We start from the raw sequence: 17,818 nt of genomic DNA, 5'->3' as shown, positions 1-17,818 counted from the left end.
ATAATGTAGTATTGAACATAGATACAGCACTTTTTGTGTTTTTCTTTGTTACTGTGATTCATTTTCCTACCTTATCTACAAGTGAGTAAATGTGTTGAAACTACCGATAGTGAGATACAGTTCTTGGCAGTACACTTTACCACTGTAGGACAAACATAACTGAGTATTTCTGTTATTACTCAATTAAAGGTTTGGTACATTGTTTGAGACCTGTCAAATATAAGTGTAAAAATGATTGGATACTAGTATTAAAAGTTCAAAGCACCGGTACCTGTGCAGTTAAATAAAAAGTGCATCTTTAACCAGTGGTAACTGGTGAATAGAGCTGTTAAATAAATGAAGCAGGTACAAGATTTCCCTCTCAAATGAAGTGGAGTGAAGTATCAAGTATCACAAGAGGAATGCAGGGCAGTGAAGTACCTCAAAATAAAAAAGTAAAACTTTCCATAGTTTAGTAAAATAGTCTTTTTCTCCTAGGCTCAATCATTTTCATCATGTTTCTGAAATAAAATAGCTTTTGTCTGTGTTATCCTAAAACCTGTAAAAGTGTGTTATCAGCTCATGAAGACAAGTGACACAGCATCATTCTGATTGTCCACTGACATTTTATTGAAAAAGAACAATATAATATATAGTACAATAATAATAATATTAATACAAAAATCTGTACATTCCATGGTTTGCAGTACATTTGGAAGACTGATAGAAAATAACTGCAACAGGGAGGGAGGTATTTACACATGTAGGATCTATGGAGCCTTATGGCTTCTGTCACTGCAGGATATAAATTTGTATTAACGCCGTACACCTTCATATGCCGGGGTTACAGTACATTTGGCTTTGAACTACGCTTTTTCTAATTCTTACATTCTCAAGTAAAACAAAGCAGAGAATGAAAAGTCAAGTAGTGTTGATATTGAACTAGGCTGATCTGTAGTCTGCATGCAGCAAAAAAGCAAAAGTGGCTTTGAGAATGTTGTACTTGGAGACTTAGTTCAATCTCCCGTCGTAACACTGTGTCAGAGTCAGACATTAGCAAGTAGATGTAGTTTTCTTTGCAAACGAGTTATTTTATCACGTGCAACCTCACATTTTAAAACCTTCTAAAGCACATTTGGTTTGAAAAATCTTGGTTTGCGTTGGGAAAAAGCCTTCAAAACATTACAGTGCTGCTGATGGAGCATGTCTTCAACTTCAGCAAACACCACAGGACGTGCGATTCTTGTTTGTCCTCTCCAGTAAAGCCTTCGCCACTTAAGGTTATTTATCGTGTTACTTTCTTCATTTTCCCTATTCGTGACTTTGCAGAATAAGGCTTGATGAGGTGGCTCAAGATACGTAAAAAACAAAACAAAACTGTACACCCATTCTTGAAAAACAAATCTTATCAAAGCTCCATAAATGTTCTACACCTCTGTACCAAATCTAATTAGGTGTTGTTTTCAAGAACCACGACTATGAAAATAATACTCTTTGGCATTTTTTATCAAAAAAAAAAAAAAAAGAAGAAGAAGCAACATCATAGCAGCACTTTTAAGAACATTCAGATTCTCATATTACCCCAGTCTCAGTTTAAATTAATAACTTGTCAGTTTGATGTCGTTAATACTACCATTCTCTTTGCCTTCACATGCACAGACATGTTTCTATCAGTCTGACCAGCAAAGAACAGTATCAGATCAGTAACCACCTTACTGTATATTTTACCCATAAAACCTTAAAATCTTTACACCAAAGCATGAAGCAGAAGATCGTAAATTCAGTGTTCAAGTCAGAGGAAATTCCTAAAGTTCAACCTCTCCCAAAAGCACACAGAAAGCTTTTGGATCAGTTGATTTAGACTATCATGATGTCTACTATGAGGCCAGCTCATGAACAAATACTCTTGTACCTTCTGTTTCAGACATGCACAAAGTCAAAATGAAATAATCTCTAAGGGCTTTTAAACTACGTTTTTCTAGCAGCACTTGAACGTATTCTATAAAAATATCAAATCCACCTTTCTGAAAGCATCTTGTTCTTGCTGAAGAGAAAAACTGAAACATGCCTGCAATTTTTCAAGTCATCTCAACAAACTTCTTTCTCTATCTTGCACTCACCAGACACTGAGCACACATTCATGGGGACTTTATGGAGAATTCATCCTGCAATATGCACATAGTTCATAGTGCTGTGTTTTGTCATACTGTATGTAGTCAAAGTTCAACTTCACATACAAAGTTCTAAATGTTGCCGCTTTTCCACAGCAGTACCATTCGGCTTGTCCTCTACCCAAGGCCAAGCTCGGCTTGTTGTGCCTTTTTGGAGCAGAGAGGTGATTCTAAAAAACCTCTTAAGTGAGGTTTGAGGTCTGAACAGTCATATTTCGGACTCTCGTCTCAGAGGCCGGGAATCTAGCGGCACCGTGGCTTGGCTATGTTCAGTCTCTGAGATGTTGTCTGTCTGGGTGCCGTCGGGCCCAACGCTGCCCCCGTTTCCCTCATCTGTGTCCTCTTTGTTCTCCAGCGCCATCTCGTTTTCGTAGCAGAATGAATTGGAGTTTGAGAGAATGTATTTTTTCTCTGCAAGGTCTCTGGCACTGCACAGAGGCGTGCTCGGCACCTCATATGTCTTATGGAATCGGGAGTAGTCCACTTTGTAGTAGTTCTTCTCCTCAAAGAGCACCGGCTCAAATCGGTGGCCCCAGAGGATCTCACTGGCAACGTAGGAGCTGCGGCACTGTGTGGTCATTGCTGTGGCCTCAACCATGCCCTCCAGGATGACCACAATTTCAAACTCTGAGTTCTCCAGGTCCTGTTTGCTCATGTCGTAAAAGGGGCTGTCCTCGTTGATCTCGTGGACTATAGTGATTGGGGAGACCAGGAAGATACGGTCGACTCCACTGTCAAAACCCACATCTATGTCCATCTGATCGAGCGGGATGTACTCCCCCTCTGCTGTCATCCGGGATTTTAGAAGCTGCGCTCGCACATGCGCCTCAACCAGGTGGCTCTTCCTTAAGTTGCCCACACGCCACATCAGGCAGAGCTTGTTGTCCCTCATGGCCACTGTGGCGTTATGACTGAAAACCAAAGTTTCATTCCTCTTCTTGGGCTTTGCCATCTTTGCCATGACAGCACCAATGATAAAGGCATCAATAATGCAGCCCACAATGCTTTGGAAAACCACCATGAAGACTGCGACAGGGCACTCGTCTGTGACGTATCTGTAGCCATAACCAATAGTGGTTTGAGTCTCAATGGAGAAGAGAAAGGCGGCGGTGAAGCTGCCGACATTGGAGATGCACTTCTGGCCGTCGCTTTCCAAGTCCCCATGGAAGATGGCAACCAGCCAGAAGACACAGCCAAAGAAAAGCCACGACAAGAGGAAAGCGAGGCAGAAGATGATGAACATCCACCTCCAGCGGATGTCGACACACGTAGTGAAGATGTCAGCCAAATAGCGCTGGCCTTTCTCACTCACATTGACGAACTGCACGTTGCAGTGGCCGTCTTTCTTTACAAATCTGCTCTGCGGGTGGTGTCTCGTGTGCACCTTGCTCTTGCTGTTGCCGTAGCCGTTGGGCACTGCCATTTTGGCAAGTTTCATGCCGTCCTCCTCTGATGACACAATGCTGTAGCGGCTAGCTCGCACGCTTCCCATCACCTCGGACTGGGAGGGCTGGGCTGCTTCTGCTTTAGAAAACAGAAAAAGTTTCTGGAAAAAGCGTTGGAGAAACAGTTTTGAAACGCTTCGGGGGACCAACTCAGATGAAATGGTGACAAAATGAGGCGGGCTGAAGGAACGCCTCTTCAGCCTCACTGGCCCCTTGGGTGGAGTGCAACAAGGAGGAGGATGAAGTGGTCACTCCTCTTTCATCAGCTGAGTGAACCTCATGAAGGTAATTTGCTGCAGGAAAACAGAGACAGAACACGACTGTTAGACAAACAAATTCCACATAAATTAGATAAAGTTTTATAATATCATGTTCAAGGCTTTTAATGACATCATCATCCAAAAGAAAAATCATTTAATGGTTCCACATTTGAGTCGATACTTGTTGAAAATAAATCAGTAACTGGTCAAAACGATATCTTCATCACCGAGAGAGACGTGTGTGCAGCCTGAGAAAAACTCTCAAAAAACGTTATACCCAGGATCAGAAGAGCGCTCCTCCCTGTGCCAACAATATTTCATCCAGCTATGACAAACAAAAACAGTGATTTTGAACCCTGATCTAACATTTTAACTTTCACTGAGATAGTCCACACAGTAATTACACTCAGGTCCTGTTGTCATTTACAAAGACAACTTGTTTTTGTTGGCTGCCCCGCACTGAACTGATCAGTTCGTGCTGGACTGTGCGTTACAGCGTTTCGACAGGATCTGGGAAAGTTCACATATGCAGATCATTTTTCTTACCGTCATCTCCGATAATACACAGAGTAGAAGTTACATAAATTGAAAGCTACCTCCGGTCAAGATTTCAAGCAGGATTGTTTATTGCATTATTTCTGTCTTCAATACAAATTTAAATCTGCATCTGCTTTCTAGGAACTTGAATTATCTTAGAAACACTAGACCTTAAGAAGCAGTTTGAGCTGTAATCTACAACATGAACAACTCTAGAAGCGTGTTATAAATGACATCCTGTCAGTCTCACAGGTTTATTATTAGTCGATCTGTTATTTCAAAGAAACTTGTGTAAGCATTGACTCTGGTTGTGCAGAAAAGATCCACAGCTTGTTGACTCTCACATAGCCCTCAGAGATTTCTTGTCTCTGGTGTAGTAATGCCCTGTGAGGATCCTCCTTGTACAACTACAACATCATCATCCTAGCAACAAAGTCTAAATTAACCTGCTGCTATCTCAAAATACAGGTCAGCCTAAAGCACAGGGAGTTATGAAATGAGAAAAACTGGTAGTGAAAACGAGAAAGTTCTTCAAGCCAGGAGTCTTGGTATCAGATACAGATTTAAGTCCTGTGACCACAGCTGTGAGTCATTGAGTCATATTCAAGTTTCACACCTGCAAAAAGTAAAACTGGCTGATGCAATTTGTAAGGTTTTTACACAAATACCACTTAAAAGGCACAGTTGTGTTACAGTCTCGGATAAATATTAGCATATCATCAGTGCATGTCCAAGTAGAAACCGATGGATGTGCACTGTTGAAGCTAAAAACGGAGGAGGCTGCATTGTTAAGTCATGTGTAATATTTCCTCAGATTATCCCTGATATGTAAACATTGTGGCTGCTTGTCATCCTTTTTCTAAAATAAATCATGTGCAGCTAAATGAATGTTGGTCTTCAAAGTGACCGACAGAAAAGTGAACACAACCCCCTGAATACACTGAATTTATATTCTGGCTTGTTCTTCTAGTCTTGAGTTTTAAATTGCATTATTAGACAGTATCTGAGTGCAGGGAGACAGACAGTCCTGCCCTTAGAATGCTCCACATGCCAGCGACAAATGTTAACAGGTGCTGGGGGGAAAGGAACGGACTTCTGATGCAATCATCCACACACCCCTCTCAGAGCGAGACACATGCACGTTTCCAGTTCCAGCACAGATCAATAGAAAAAAGAACTCATCTTAAAGTCCTTAAAATATGAAGCGAGACGAAATCTTTCCTGATAAAGTGAAACTTTTGGCGGGCCGTTTGACAGCTGTGGCTACAGAAGTCGTGCGTAAAAGCCAGGAAGTCGGCGCGTCATGGAGAATTAAGTTGATACCATACGAGCGTCTGTTTGCCAAAAGATAGCGGCTCTGACATGTGTCTTATTAAATGTGTCTCATTTGTATTAAAGCCTAATAGACTAGATCTATACACGAAATGGCTCAAACCCATGTTTCCTCTACCTGTTGCTCATTTGTGGACCGGTTGGAATCAGCTTGTTGAAATATAATCCAGTCGGGTTTTGGCCTCCGCTATCCTCGGCGTCGTTTCTGCACAGTCGTTATTTATTTCAGCCGAACAAGAGTCAAGCGTTAAACGTCTCTCATGTCTCTGGAGGACCGGTCTCGATAATGTGCTTCGCAGTGAGTTCCCTCAAAGCGTTTTAAATAGTACGCACCGGCGCGACCCGCCCCCGCTCCGCTCCGGGCCAATGGAGACAGGAGGAGGCACAGACGGTGAAACGGGCGAAATTATGCAGTGTTTGTGTCATTTTGTGTGTTTTGACCGACGCGACTGATGTGTGAACAGAACTCAGCATGAGAGTAATTTAACACTAATTGGCCGTTGACTTAAATCTCAATTAGGGGTTAAATAAACCTGCTGAGTCCAAAACATAACAAACACAAACACAACACAATTTAAAATCAGAAGAGCATTAATTTAAGCATGTTCCTGACTACAGTTGCATCTGTTTAGTATTAGAGTTACTTAATTAAGCTTCAAAATATGTTTACATGAGAATAAATTGAATTCAGTTGATCCAGATCTGGTTCAACTCGGCAGCTTGTTTTACAGTAAGGAAGTTGTTTGGCTACAACCTTTAACACTAGTGACACAAAATGAGAAAAATATCGATTTTCTTCTTCCTGAAAACCAGGTCAAATCAATAATTCATCTTTTCACTGCAGCGACATTAATTTCTTGTTACCACCTGCTGATGACAGCATGCTGCACGGCTGCCCATCACACTCATTTTTGCAATGCCCATTGTTTTTATAGATCTTAGTTTTTTAATGTGGGTATGGAAAATGTGTTCTGTCGGAAAGACTGACTCACTCAATAAAGGCCTACATGCCTGTATTATGATATGACTGTCTTTCTCCACTGAGCTATCAAGTTGCTTCAGATGTTTAGACTATGCATCTGTTGCCCTATAATTTTAGGTCAGGCTGTAGCCGTGTTGTCTTAAAGCCATTGACTAAATCATTCTTCCTGCTTACTTATTCATGATAAACATTAACCCGCAGCTACATGTTTTTCACAGAAGCTTTTGAACTGCTCATTTTTTTCCCCCCGGTGAGTCTTTATTTTTAGTCCTGGTTATTTATAGCAGCACATATATTTAGCCGAGACCACCTGTGTCAGTGAACTGTGTGCGTTGTGTGTGTTTGCTTTCCATGCCCAATTTCCAGCAATAAAGAGACCATTGCATGCAGTAGCACAGTGCTGCGTGTGGACCACAAGGTGGAGGGCTGGAGACTGGAATTAACTAGTGATTGTCTCTGACACTCAGAGCTCCATAATGTGAGCAAGCGGCACACAGCAGCACGAGACACAGGAGGAAGACAGTGAATCAGAACTTTTCATCCAACTTATGTCACTGCAGCAACAGCATCTACACGAGGCAAAACAACTGTGGGGAGAAAATACTAATGTACTAACATGAAGACTAACTTCAAGTACTAAAGTTAAAAATGCTCATTATGCAGAAAGAGTTATTAGAAAAAATGAGTTTATTACTATTATTATTATTGCATGAGATGCGTTATGTCTACAGCACAGTTATTACTTGAAACACTGCTGGGTGGCTTATGGTTTAACCCCCAAAAAACTGAAGCCTTATTTCCACCATCGTACTTCACGATTGCATTGTGACCACAGCACTATTACATCTCCCTAAAGTAAACCTAAAGTCCATTTTCTTCTAGTTTATTCAGACCAACAGGCAACACACTACTTCTTCGTTTTGCCTCTTCTTATTTTGAATTTTATTGGTGGTTGGCAAACAGCTTTTAGACACAATACCGCCACCTTCTGGACAGGAGTGTGCTTCCTTTTTCTTTTACTACTTTCATACTCCCATTCATAACATGAATGTCATCATAGTTCCTGTTCTGGATCCGTCTGGCATCTGGTTCTCGTTGGGAACTCAAATTTTTGGTCCCAGAACAAACCATTGTTGGTTGAAATGCTCAGAGCTTGGCTTTCGAATGACAATTAAAGCAGATCTGTTGGTCAATAAAGCACCATCAGATGTGTTGATAGTCAGATTTTCTTACTGTAGTACAGAGCCAGGCTAACTGTTGGTGTTACTCCTTATCCATAGCACAACTGTAAGTCTGGGAAGACATAAACTGTGTGATTGTTCATATTGACTCTATTTTTGCTCACTGACATTTTAAGTAGTTATTGCACCAAAACCTGAACCAAAGGTTGGATGGATATGCAGCTGTGCAGCTGAGCTGTGAACTGCTCATTATTACATAATTACTGAATTGGATCAGAAAGCAGGAGAGGTCAGACAGATCTGGTAAACCCAAACATGGGTGTACTGGGAACGTCTGCTGGAAGAGACTGCTCAAAAACAAGCTTAGCTTCAGTCCCAGAGAAGCTTCCAAAACGTGAAGTCAGGCTTTGTTTAAAAGCAGCTGTGGCCAAAAGCTTGTCAGTGCCAGCACAAAGGCATTGGAGGTGAAATATACAGGGGCTTCAGAAAGTATTATTCACAATTGTAGCCCATCAGTCTGCACTCGATAACCCTATAATGACAAAGCTAAAACATGTTTTTACAAATGTTTGCACAGAGAGGTATTGAAAGTTTGTGACATTATTTGGGTTATTGTGTTGTTTTGGTGGTGTGCCTTTCCAATATCGCTCAGAAATGTTCCAGCTCTCTGTGGTGGGAGGTCTGGAAAGTCTGTAAGGAGATGCTGAAAATGAGTAATAACCAGTTGGGCAGGTGGAGAATTCGTCATTTAATGAGCTGAAATTTAAGCTTTTAGGGACTCTTTAGTTTGCTGTGGCTGCATCCCCTTAATGATAAAATACAGTATACGACAAAAACGGTGCCTATAATACAAAATATAAAAAAATTAAACCTTCTTACAGTGATCAGGTAATTTGAAACTGGAAGTGTATCTAGCCAAACAGAAGGTGCAGCAGCCTGACATCCCGCACAATGCAGTATTTACACAACTTTGCATTGGAAAAACAGAAGCTGCAAGTGCTTCTGACTGGAAACCAGAATTACAGTATCTGTGGAAATTGGTGTTTCATTGACTGATCAGTATGCAGGACATTGTGTGAAGTCCAACTCTACAGAATGGTGTCCAAGAAGAAAACCGTTTCTCACAAAACAGCACAAACCTGCAAGATTAAACTTTGCCAAAGAACATGAAAGAAAGCCTGATGAATATTGGCAGCACATTCTTCGGTCGGATGAAACCAAAATAAATGAGTTTGGATTAGATTGGGTCCAGTGTGTTTGGCGTGGACCTGGACCAGAACTACCACAGTGGCTGCGCAGTGCCGACCGTGAAACACGGAGGTTGGGGTGTGCTGATATGGGCTGTGTGGCCGTTTTTAGTGTTTTTAGTGAGATGATAAAAAAACTTTTACTGCATTGACATTCGAAGCGAGTTGTTGCCCCAGGGGTTGTATTTACGTCAACTCCAGTTGTTCTCAGTCACCTTACCTGTCTCTCTGGCTTTATATGCCATGCTGCTGCTAGTACTTTATCCTTTTCTTTTAATATTTTCCTTTTTTGCTTTGTGTTCAACATCCTTACTGTCGGGCACTTCTGCATGTCCTTGTGTTGTTTCTTGTTGTTTTTGAATGAAGTGAATGAATTTCTGGAATTTCCCTCATCATTCATTAAGTGCCTACGTTTCTCTGTTCACTTCTGAATTCAGCACGATAACTAAACGTTTGAATACAATTTCTGGCAGTTTTGAAAACTGAAGGCAAAACATAAGACTCAGCCAAAATGAGAGGACATTTTTTGTATTGCCATGCTCCACAGTGGAAATCACGTGTGCAGTGCAGGATCAGGGTCATGATAGCTCGCAGTGTGATCGGCTGGCTGTAGTCTGTAACCACGTCAGGAGGAGAGTGAACTTGAAACTTGAGCTGCCGTGTTGGTAAATGACAGAGAACGAAGAGAGAACGTCACGTTATACCAACGCTGTCACTGTTCTGTGCCTCTCTAACGACATGAGTGATCTATTTTGGATAGATGTTAAAAAGAATACATGTTTTTTTAATAGGATTACACAGTGATGCAAATCAAAGCAACACAGGAGCACGTTCTAAAGCAGCATCTGGTTACTTTTGTCTGTCTGGTTACTTGACATCAAAGTGACCTTCCTGTTCAGAGCTTTTGTTCTCAGACAAGAACCATGATGCATCTCAGACACGTGGACAATAACAAGAGGAAGTGAAGATGCAAACCAGACTACACTGAAACTGACATTAGGTTTGTTTTAATAGTTATACTGTTTTAAGATTTTATTTAATACAACACAATTAGAAATACATTCAGTCACTATAGATTTCTTCCCAGGTTTTTGTGCATGCAAGCATTATAAAATATTACTTACAACATGCTTTATCACAAAGAATTCAAACGTCATTCCACTGACACAAACTTTTCCTTTCCATGTTTTGCTGTGTTGACATTACTGTAGTCACCCCTATGAGCAAAGAACAAAACAAAACGTGAACTGACAGTGAGTCAAAGTTAAGTAACACAAAGAATAAAACGTGAAGAGCTGTCTGCTTGTCTTTTACACAGAACTTATTTTATGTTTTAAAGAGAAATAGTTGACAACACACATTCACCACGTCATCCGTTTTAGTAGCTGTGAATGAATGTGTGACTTGACTTGGGCCCTTTACCCACATAACATGGAATTATAGATGATAGATTTACCTTTGTGAGTATTTTGAGGAAGTCACCAAACTTGGATACGACATATAACACGACAGTGTCACCACATAAAATATCAAAACAACATTTTTGACCTTCTTAAATATGAACCCTGTAATTTATTTTGACCCTAGTATATGGTTAAATTTAGCTACATATTACAATAACTTTTTAAATAAACGTATTCATTAGAATATCTATATATAGCTTTTTGATCTGTTATCCCTCTTTAAATATACAGTACGAAGTAACAGTCCACCAAGTGCATATATTTTGTATATTAAATATTTCTCTCCTGTTGGACTTGAAAGTTTAAGTCAGTTACAGTCAAACTACTTTTAAAAATGGAAAATTGTATTGCAGTGTCCATATAACTTGTCATCCCACTTTTTTACGCAATTATTACATCCAGTCACAATGTGTGACATGCAGCCTTCTACTGGTTGCTCGGTCTAAATTCCTGTTGTTGTTGTTTTGGGTCTCAGCAGTTGAGACAAATTCACAGTAATCATTTGACCTTCATACCCACACTACAGATACAAAGTCATTTCTTAATTCATGTCACATACATGCTCACTGCAAAGCATGATGGCAACGCATTAGTGCTGCTGACAGCAGGGACATAAATGTTTGTGCTGCACACCATGCAGCAAAGCCGACAATTAATTACCTGTACAGTGAAAGAAGGCAGTTGGTTTTAGGATCTGTGCAGGAATTGCTGAAAATGCTACGAATATACAAACGTCTAGCCTAATTATTTTAAAACCTTTGGCTTAAATGTTTTCACCACCACCCAAAGAAATCAAGTTTAACAATAGATACCAGACCTTTCTGCATTCTTACAGTATTAAGCTTTAGTAACATTCTCTGTTTTCCTCTTTCTTTTAGGAAACTGACAACTGGCACATTGCATATGTAACGGTGTCCTAAAACATGACTCCGCTTTTATATTTCTGTATTTGCAAGGTCATTTGGCAGAGGCAAAGTGTCTTGATGTTGACTGTCAGCTTGAGATGTTGAAGCATGTGGTTCAGGGTGGCTGTCACTCACAAGTTCCACTGTTACCATTGGGGGTTTCAGGAGTTTTGCTTGATTTTGCTGTGTTGGTGAAGATCTGGGTGAAGGCCTCGGAGAATGCTTAGGAGAGCATTGCAGCTTCATCTTGTGTTCGTACTCCTCAGAGCTGACCTCGGGCACCAGCACCTTAGCGGTTTGGTTAAACAAGTTGTAATCCACTTTATAGTGCCTCCTGCTGACCCTGATCATCTCCTGAAACATCTGACCCCAGAGGATCTCACCTGGAGTGTATGAGGTTCGAGTCTGATGCAGCATACCTGTAGTGTCATCAGTGTAGGTAAAAGACACCACAAGCTCAAAGTCTGCTTTCCTTAGATCTACCAAACTTATCTTGTACAGTGGGCTGCTGGGTTCGATTCTGTGGAAGATGATGGTAGGTGTGACCAGGACAATGTCGGGCTGCTGGATGGCCAAGTCTTTGTGGGTAACGTCAACTTTTCCTGTGGTGTGCACCGTGGAGCGGACTATCTGAGCACGAGCTGTTCCCTCCACTAAGTGATTCCTACGGAAGTCTCCAACTCTCCAAGAAAGACACAGGTAACCATCTCGGAGGTTGACAACGGCATAGTTGCTGAAACCCACTGTCTGCGCCCTCTTTTTGGCTGAGGCCATTTTAGCAACAACAATTCCAATGACAAAGGTGTCGATGAAGCAGCTGAGAACATCCTGTATTGTGACCAGGATGATGGCAATCATGCAGTTTTCTGACATTCCTCTGAACCCATAGCCAATTGTGGTTTGAGTCTCAAGTGAGAAGAGGAAAGCTGCTGTGAAGCTGCGCACCTCGTATACGCAGGGGTCATTTGTTTCGTCCTTGATGTCACCGTGAACGAGTGCAATGACCCAGTACAGGATGCCGAAGAAGAGCCAGGACAGTATGTAAGACAGAGTAAAGATCAGGAACATTACCCTCCACCGGATTTCCACCAAACTGGTGAAGATGTCGGTGATAAACAGCAGCCACTCCTCTGGACCATGGCGGAACACGATGTTGCAGTTGCCTTCTTTTCGTACGTAGCGATAATTGTTTGGTTTAGGTCCATTTTCAGTTTTTGCTCCGATGACATCGGTGCAGCTGACTGACGTATATTGTTTCTGCATCTTCCACAGTCTGTGGGGAAGACAGAAAAGAATGTTTAACTATTGGTTAGTTAGCATGTCATGGTACAGAAAATACCATGAACTTTGATCTTAGAAATTTTTGTGTGCTGAGAACGAGGACGTGGCATGGCCTGGGTTCGAATCTATGTATGGCTGGGTGCCTTGGAGTTGGCTGGGTGGAGTTAGCATGCTCTCCCTGTGTCTGTGTGGGTTCTCTCCGTGTTCTATCTATGTACTATTATAGGGTTAATTGGTGACTATAAATTGCCCGTAGGCGTTAATGGTTGTTTTTCTCGTTATGTCAATCCTGTGATAGACTGGCGACCTGCCCAGGATAATGGGTCAACGGGTAAAGGACTTTGTTGCCATCTTCTGATAATTTATTGACCAAATGGTTAAAGTAATAATCATATAAATCTGTACAGCATGCAACAATAAAAATTATCATTAGTTTCTGCCCTAATGGAAATCCTTGCAATGGATAAATAATTACAATTATTGCAACTGCTTTTACCTAATCACCAACACAGGTGTAAACGAATCCCTAGTTATTTAAATTATCTGACTTTGCAACATTTGTCTATTTGGACTGAGAACTTTGTTGTTTGAATGTGCAACTGACCCAAAACCCTGCCAGAGAGAAGGTCATTAGTGTAATGCAGGTCATAACATCAGGAGCAGACAGACGACCAATGAGACCAAACAGCAACTGAAAGCCGTCTGATCTCTGACCCACTTAACACAGCAGATGCACTGCTGTATGCAGACACAAACCAATTAACACAACAAAGTACATTTTAGGCCACTGACAAATTAATCTCCTTCCACCACTGGAAGAATACATTTGTGACCAGTATATGTAGGCAAATTTATATTTGGTCCTCTTGTGTGAAAATGTATGTACAGTAAACAGTAGATGATTCCATACACTGCCAAAGGGCTTTCCCTACTTCCCTGATAGAAAACAGACACATCACCTAAACTAGTCATGCCCATTTTCCAGATTTTCTTCCAGATGCTGTTGTTGGAGGAAACAATTAACAGCCGAGTCTTCTGTGTATCAAAACATTGGCTGATCACTGGAAATCTCCAGCCTCTTGATCTCCCTGCTGTAGCATCTAATATAAAAACATAATGAGCAGGACTTTGTTGACACAAACGGGAAAAGGGTCTATGTTGTGTTTTTTTTCCATTACGGGTTCCACTCATAATTTCATTCACATGTTTGCTTTCATATTTTGTCTCTCATTTAGTTTTTCATCTGTGCTTTGATTGCTGTTGAGGTCTATTTTTAAGATGGCAATCTGGGAATGTTTACCACATATGATTCTCTTTTTCCTGTCTCTTTGTACTGTGTCAATAGATTTAATCGGATTGGGGAGGTTGCCTAGAGATTCAAAACCCATCCTCACTTGGGCTGCTACTTCTTTTCCCTGCTGCTCATGTGCCACTAAATGTTGATATTGATTTTTTGTTTTTTTTACTTGCACAGTTAGATGCTGCACAATTTGGTGAGCAGTTTAGAAATATGTCCAATATCCTGCAGTTGGGCAGAGGCTTTGGGAATAAAGACATTATGTTGTTGTCTTTTCAGTCTATGACTTGGGCATTAGTTGTTTAAAATTCTGCAGATGCATTAGCACAGGTTTTATAGAATATCTTTACCACAGAAAACGATCTGTACACATACTCTATGTCTCCATGCACATGTCTCTGCTACTGCCCACAGAAATGACCCAAGACTGTTTGTTTTCTGGGTGGAGGTCAAAGAACTGTCAGAGGGCTAATAAAGGAAGTTAGGAGGGGAAAAATGAATGTGGAAACTGGAATAGTGTCATTGTGTGATCACGGGCAGAGGAAGGATCAATCACAGCCAAACCACTGAGAGCATCCTCTACTCCCAAAACAAATGGGGTTTGAATCACCGCTATCTGACTGAGTGAACTGGGCTCCATTCACAGACTCCACTTTGTCCTGGCTACAGCGAACGTCCCAACTGCCAGAGTATGGAGCTCTCTCCATGAGGTCATAGAAATAATGTCTTATTAGCTTCCCATAAACCCTTCCTAAATACCCTGATATGGACAAAAAGAGAAAAGTGCAGCATCCTACTGGAAAACCACGAGTTGCCAAGAGAGCCGAGTTCCTGCAGCATTAATAGGTTTTCATTTTAAAATCAAACCTGCACCATTTCCTCGGGCATCACAATGAAGTTCACTTGTATGCTTTCTTTCTTTGATAAAACACACATTCCTGTTTAATATAGAATGAATTTTAATATCGTTTTGTAGCATCTATTCTTAATAATTTGGTTTGTGAACAAATCCCTGCAAAACTAAACTAATTTGCATCAGAGGGTCTGTTTTCAAATAGTAACCTGCTAACACAGGTAGCACACTAACATCAAAATGTTGGAACTGACAGCTTCAGCATGTTAGAAAATTTTGTTTGTATGTGATCGTAAACACAATATCTGTTGACTGTTCAACAAACAAATCATTGAAATACCTGACCTATGTCAAATCTAATTACATTTAATAAAGTTGGGTTATCAATAAAATAATCGGCAGATACTGATACTATTCATAAAATGCGTGTGAAAAATATTAAGAGAAACATATGCATATTTATTAGTTATTTGATTTTTAATTGATTCGCTCTTAATATAGTATTAAAGCTAATTGAGTATGCTATTCATAAAGTGCATCATATTTCACAATTTACTTACTAGCATCTTCTTGCTTTTCTGAGAAATGTAATTTTGTCCTCCTGCACAGCAGAGTCTAGCTAAGTGAGGTATAATTAAGATGAATGATCCGACAGGTAAAGAAAGTGAAAGAAACGAACAAATAAACTAGCTGTGATTTTTTTTTTTTATTGATTCAAAACACTAAGGAGCAAATAGTACCAGTTGTAATCTACTTAACACACCTCATATTATGACAGTATCTGAGACCGTTAGGTTTCCCAGGACATGGTAGTTGTAATGCTTAGCCCAGCTTTAAGCTTTAAGCTCTTGCTGTACTTCACATTTCAGAGTTGAGCCGTTTTTTCTAAATTCCATCGGCTCATTGTGGAGCCTGAAACCTTTGTGTACAAAACACGACCTCACACAAGTCAACCACACAAAACATGCGCTGACCTTTGGTAAAAAGCTTCCTCTGCACTCTGGACGAACTGAGCTATGATACCTTGTGTTCTTTTGGTTTGTATCATGTTGTTTGTACAATAACATTAACAGTGTCCTTTTGTTAGACTAGGGGTCAATCATCCACTGCTGACAATAGGAATCGAGGGATGAACTCTGGAAACAACTTAAGCAATTGGCTTGTTTCCTCCGCTGCTCCGGGCACTTACAACTCCATTACATGCTCACTTACTGCAAATGACACTGTCACCCATCTGTGGTTCACTGGAACAGAACCATGTACATGGGTGGCTAGTCGCAGCTTCGCCTTGAGGCTTTCTGCCACCTCTAATGACCTTCAAAACTTCAATGCTGTTAAATATTTCTGTTAGAACAAGCGACTCGCACTCGCTTCTCCAATGAACCATTTGACAGCTGTTTTTTTTTTTTTAAGTTTATTTTCCTGGAAACTTTTCAAGTCTGCTGAGCTGCACTGGAAGATCTCCAAAAGTGTTGATGTTGCAGTCTAAAAACCAGAGTGCTGAGATTGTCTAATCCTTTTACATTTAGCTGAAGGTTAATGGTTTATCCAAGTTTTAAAGTACCAGTGTGAACCAGTGTTTGGTTGTGTTTTGCTTCATCAGAAATTGCTTAACTGCATTTTTCAGAGGAAGCACTTGAAACCCGACACTGGATTTAACCTCTCGTAGTAGTTTTCTACTATGGATTTAGTGTCTATGCCTGCGCCAGCATCTCCACTTTACTTTCTTTCTGTTTAGGGATTCAGTTTGACTTTTGTTCAGTGCAAGTGAATTTAAATGAGTCATTTGTTGATCTGTGACTGTTTTACGTCAACAAGCAGTTTCTGATTTTCCTGTTGTGACTGAATTGTTTTTCTTGAAGACCAACTTGACCTTCACATTCTCCAGTCTTGCACGATTCACAGATTCAAACATGAATAGATGCCTATTTATGAAAGTCTTTCTGCAGTGATGTAGCCTCCTACATTCACATGTTGTTATGCTTTTTTCAAATAAAATTTTATCAAACACATTGTTTACGAATCATTGTATATGAAACATTAATCCTTTTTCATGGCTCTAAATTTGTTCATTGGGAAACATGATCTCATTATATACTTGTCACCTTGACCACATATAGTTTTACTGCCCTTAATGCTGTAGCTCAGATTACCTATTGTTCAGCTGTGCACAACCTTTAGTGACTTGTTGCCTCAGAAGTTTATCAAACACCGGCTGACGCAGTCTGAATGTTAGAGTTGAAAAGTTATTATCCTGAGCGTTTCGAGTGATAAATAACATAAGCCCTGGTTTAGTGTCTAAATGCTTAAATAAACTACTGTAACTATGCAATCCATTCAGAACATATATGCACAAACATCATATTTCATATTCCTTTTTAGGTTATTCTCCAAATTTAACAATGAAATCTAAAGTCAATTTCTTATATGGAATATAATCTGTAGAACAGCAACAAAAACAAAGATTCCACAGATCAGTTCTAACCCTTCTTGTTTAAAAAAAAAAAAAAAAAAAAAGTTGCAGAATGTCTTTACCTGTGTTGAATGACTCTCCGAGGAGCAGTACAGTAGCGCAGCAGTCACCTGCTGGAATGAGCCGGCCCACAGCAACCACTAAAGATTAATACCTCCTTACAGCATCACATGGTGTCACACAGACAGGTGTGTGTTTGTGGAGTTAACCGTGAGGTGTTATGCAAACAATGCATGCAGGTGTTTACCAGTGCATGATTGCACTCATTACTTTTTAGTATAGCACATCCATTCAGTTATAGAGAAGTACCTCCCAACCAATACTTACATTAACATAAATGTTAAATGATTAATCTGACAGCTGTAGCCTGCTGAATTAGCCAAACCTTATTCTTCTTTTGACTTGGGTTACG

General features: G+C 40.4%; 2 protein-coding genes across 2 annotated transcripts; both read right to left on the bottom strand.

Moving 5' to 3' along the window:
- Positions 1 to 599: 599 nt before the first annotated feature.
- Positions 600 to 6,003, bottom strand: kcnj2a (potassium inwardly rectifying channel subfamily J member 2a). The gene is made up of 2 exons (XM_026351960.1): positions 5,843 to 6,003; positions 600 to 3,888 (listed from the first exon to the last, which is right to left on the bottom strand). The coding sequence occupies exon 2, from the start codon at positions 3,640 to 3,642 to the stop codon at positions 2,359 to 2,361; it is 1,284 nt and encodes a 427-aa protein (XP_026207745.1). The 5' UTR covers positions 3,643 to 3,888; positions 5,843 to 6,003; the 3' UTR covers positions 600 to 2,358.
- A 4,122-nt stretch (positions 6,004 to 10,125) lies between these two features.
- kcnj16 (potassium inwardly rectifying channel subfamily J member 16) lies at positions 10,126 to 17,576 on the bottom strand. The gene is made up of 2 exons (XM_026352053.1): positions 17,469 to 17,576; positions 10,126 to 12,775 (listed from the first exon to the last, which is right to left on the bottom strand). The coding sequence occupies exon 2, from the start codon at positions 12,763 to 12,765 to the stop codon at positions 11,533 to 11,535; it is 1,233 nt and encodes a 410-aa protein (XP_026207838.1). The 5' UTR covers positions 12,766 to 12,775; positions 17,469 to 17,576; the 3' UTR covers positions 10,126 to 11,532.
- Positions 17,577 to 17,818: the final 242 nt, after the last annotated feature.

The sequence above is a fragment of the Anabas testudineus genome, chromosome 19 (genome assembly GCF_900324465.2).
Source record: "Anabas testudineus chromosome 19, fAnaTes1.2, whole genome shotgun sequence".
NCBI classification, from domain to species: Eukaryota; Metazoa; Chordata; class Actinopteri; order Anabantiformes; family Anabantidae; genus Anabas; species Anabas testudineus.
This window is presented reverse-complemented; position numbering and strand designations above follow the sequence as displayed.

Bases quoted from the DNA above. Each gene is read 5' to 3' on its own strand.
- kcnj2a (XM_026351960.1), bottom strand. From the start codon at position 3,642: ATGGGAAGCGTGCGAGCTAGCCGCTACAGCATTGTGTCATCAGAGGAG.
- kcnj16 (XM_026352053.1), bottom strand. From the start codon at position 12,765: ATGCAGAAACAATATACGTCAGTCAGCTGCACCGATGTCATCGGAGCA.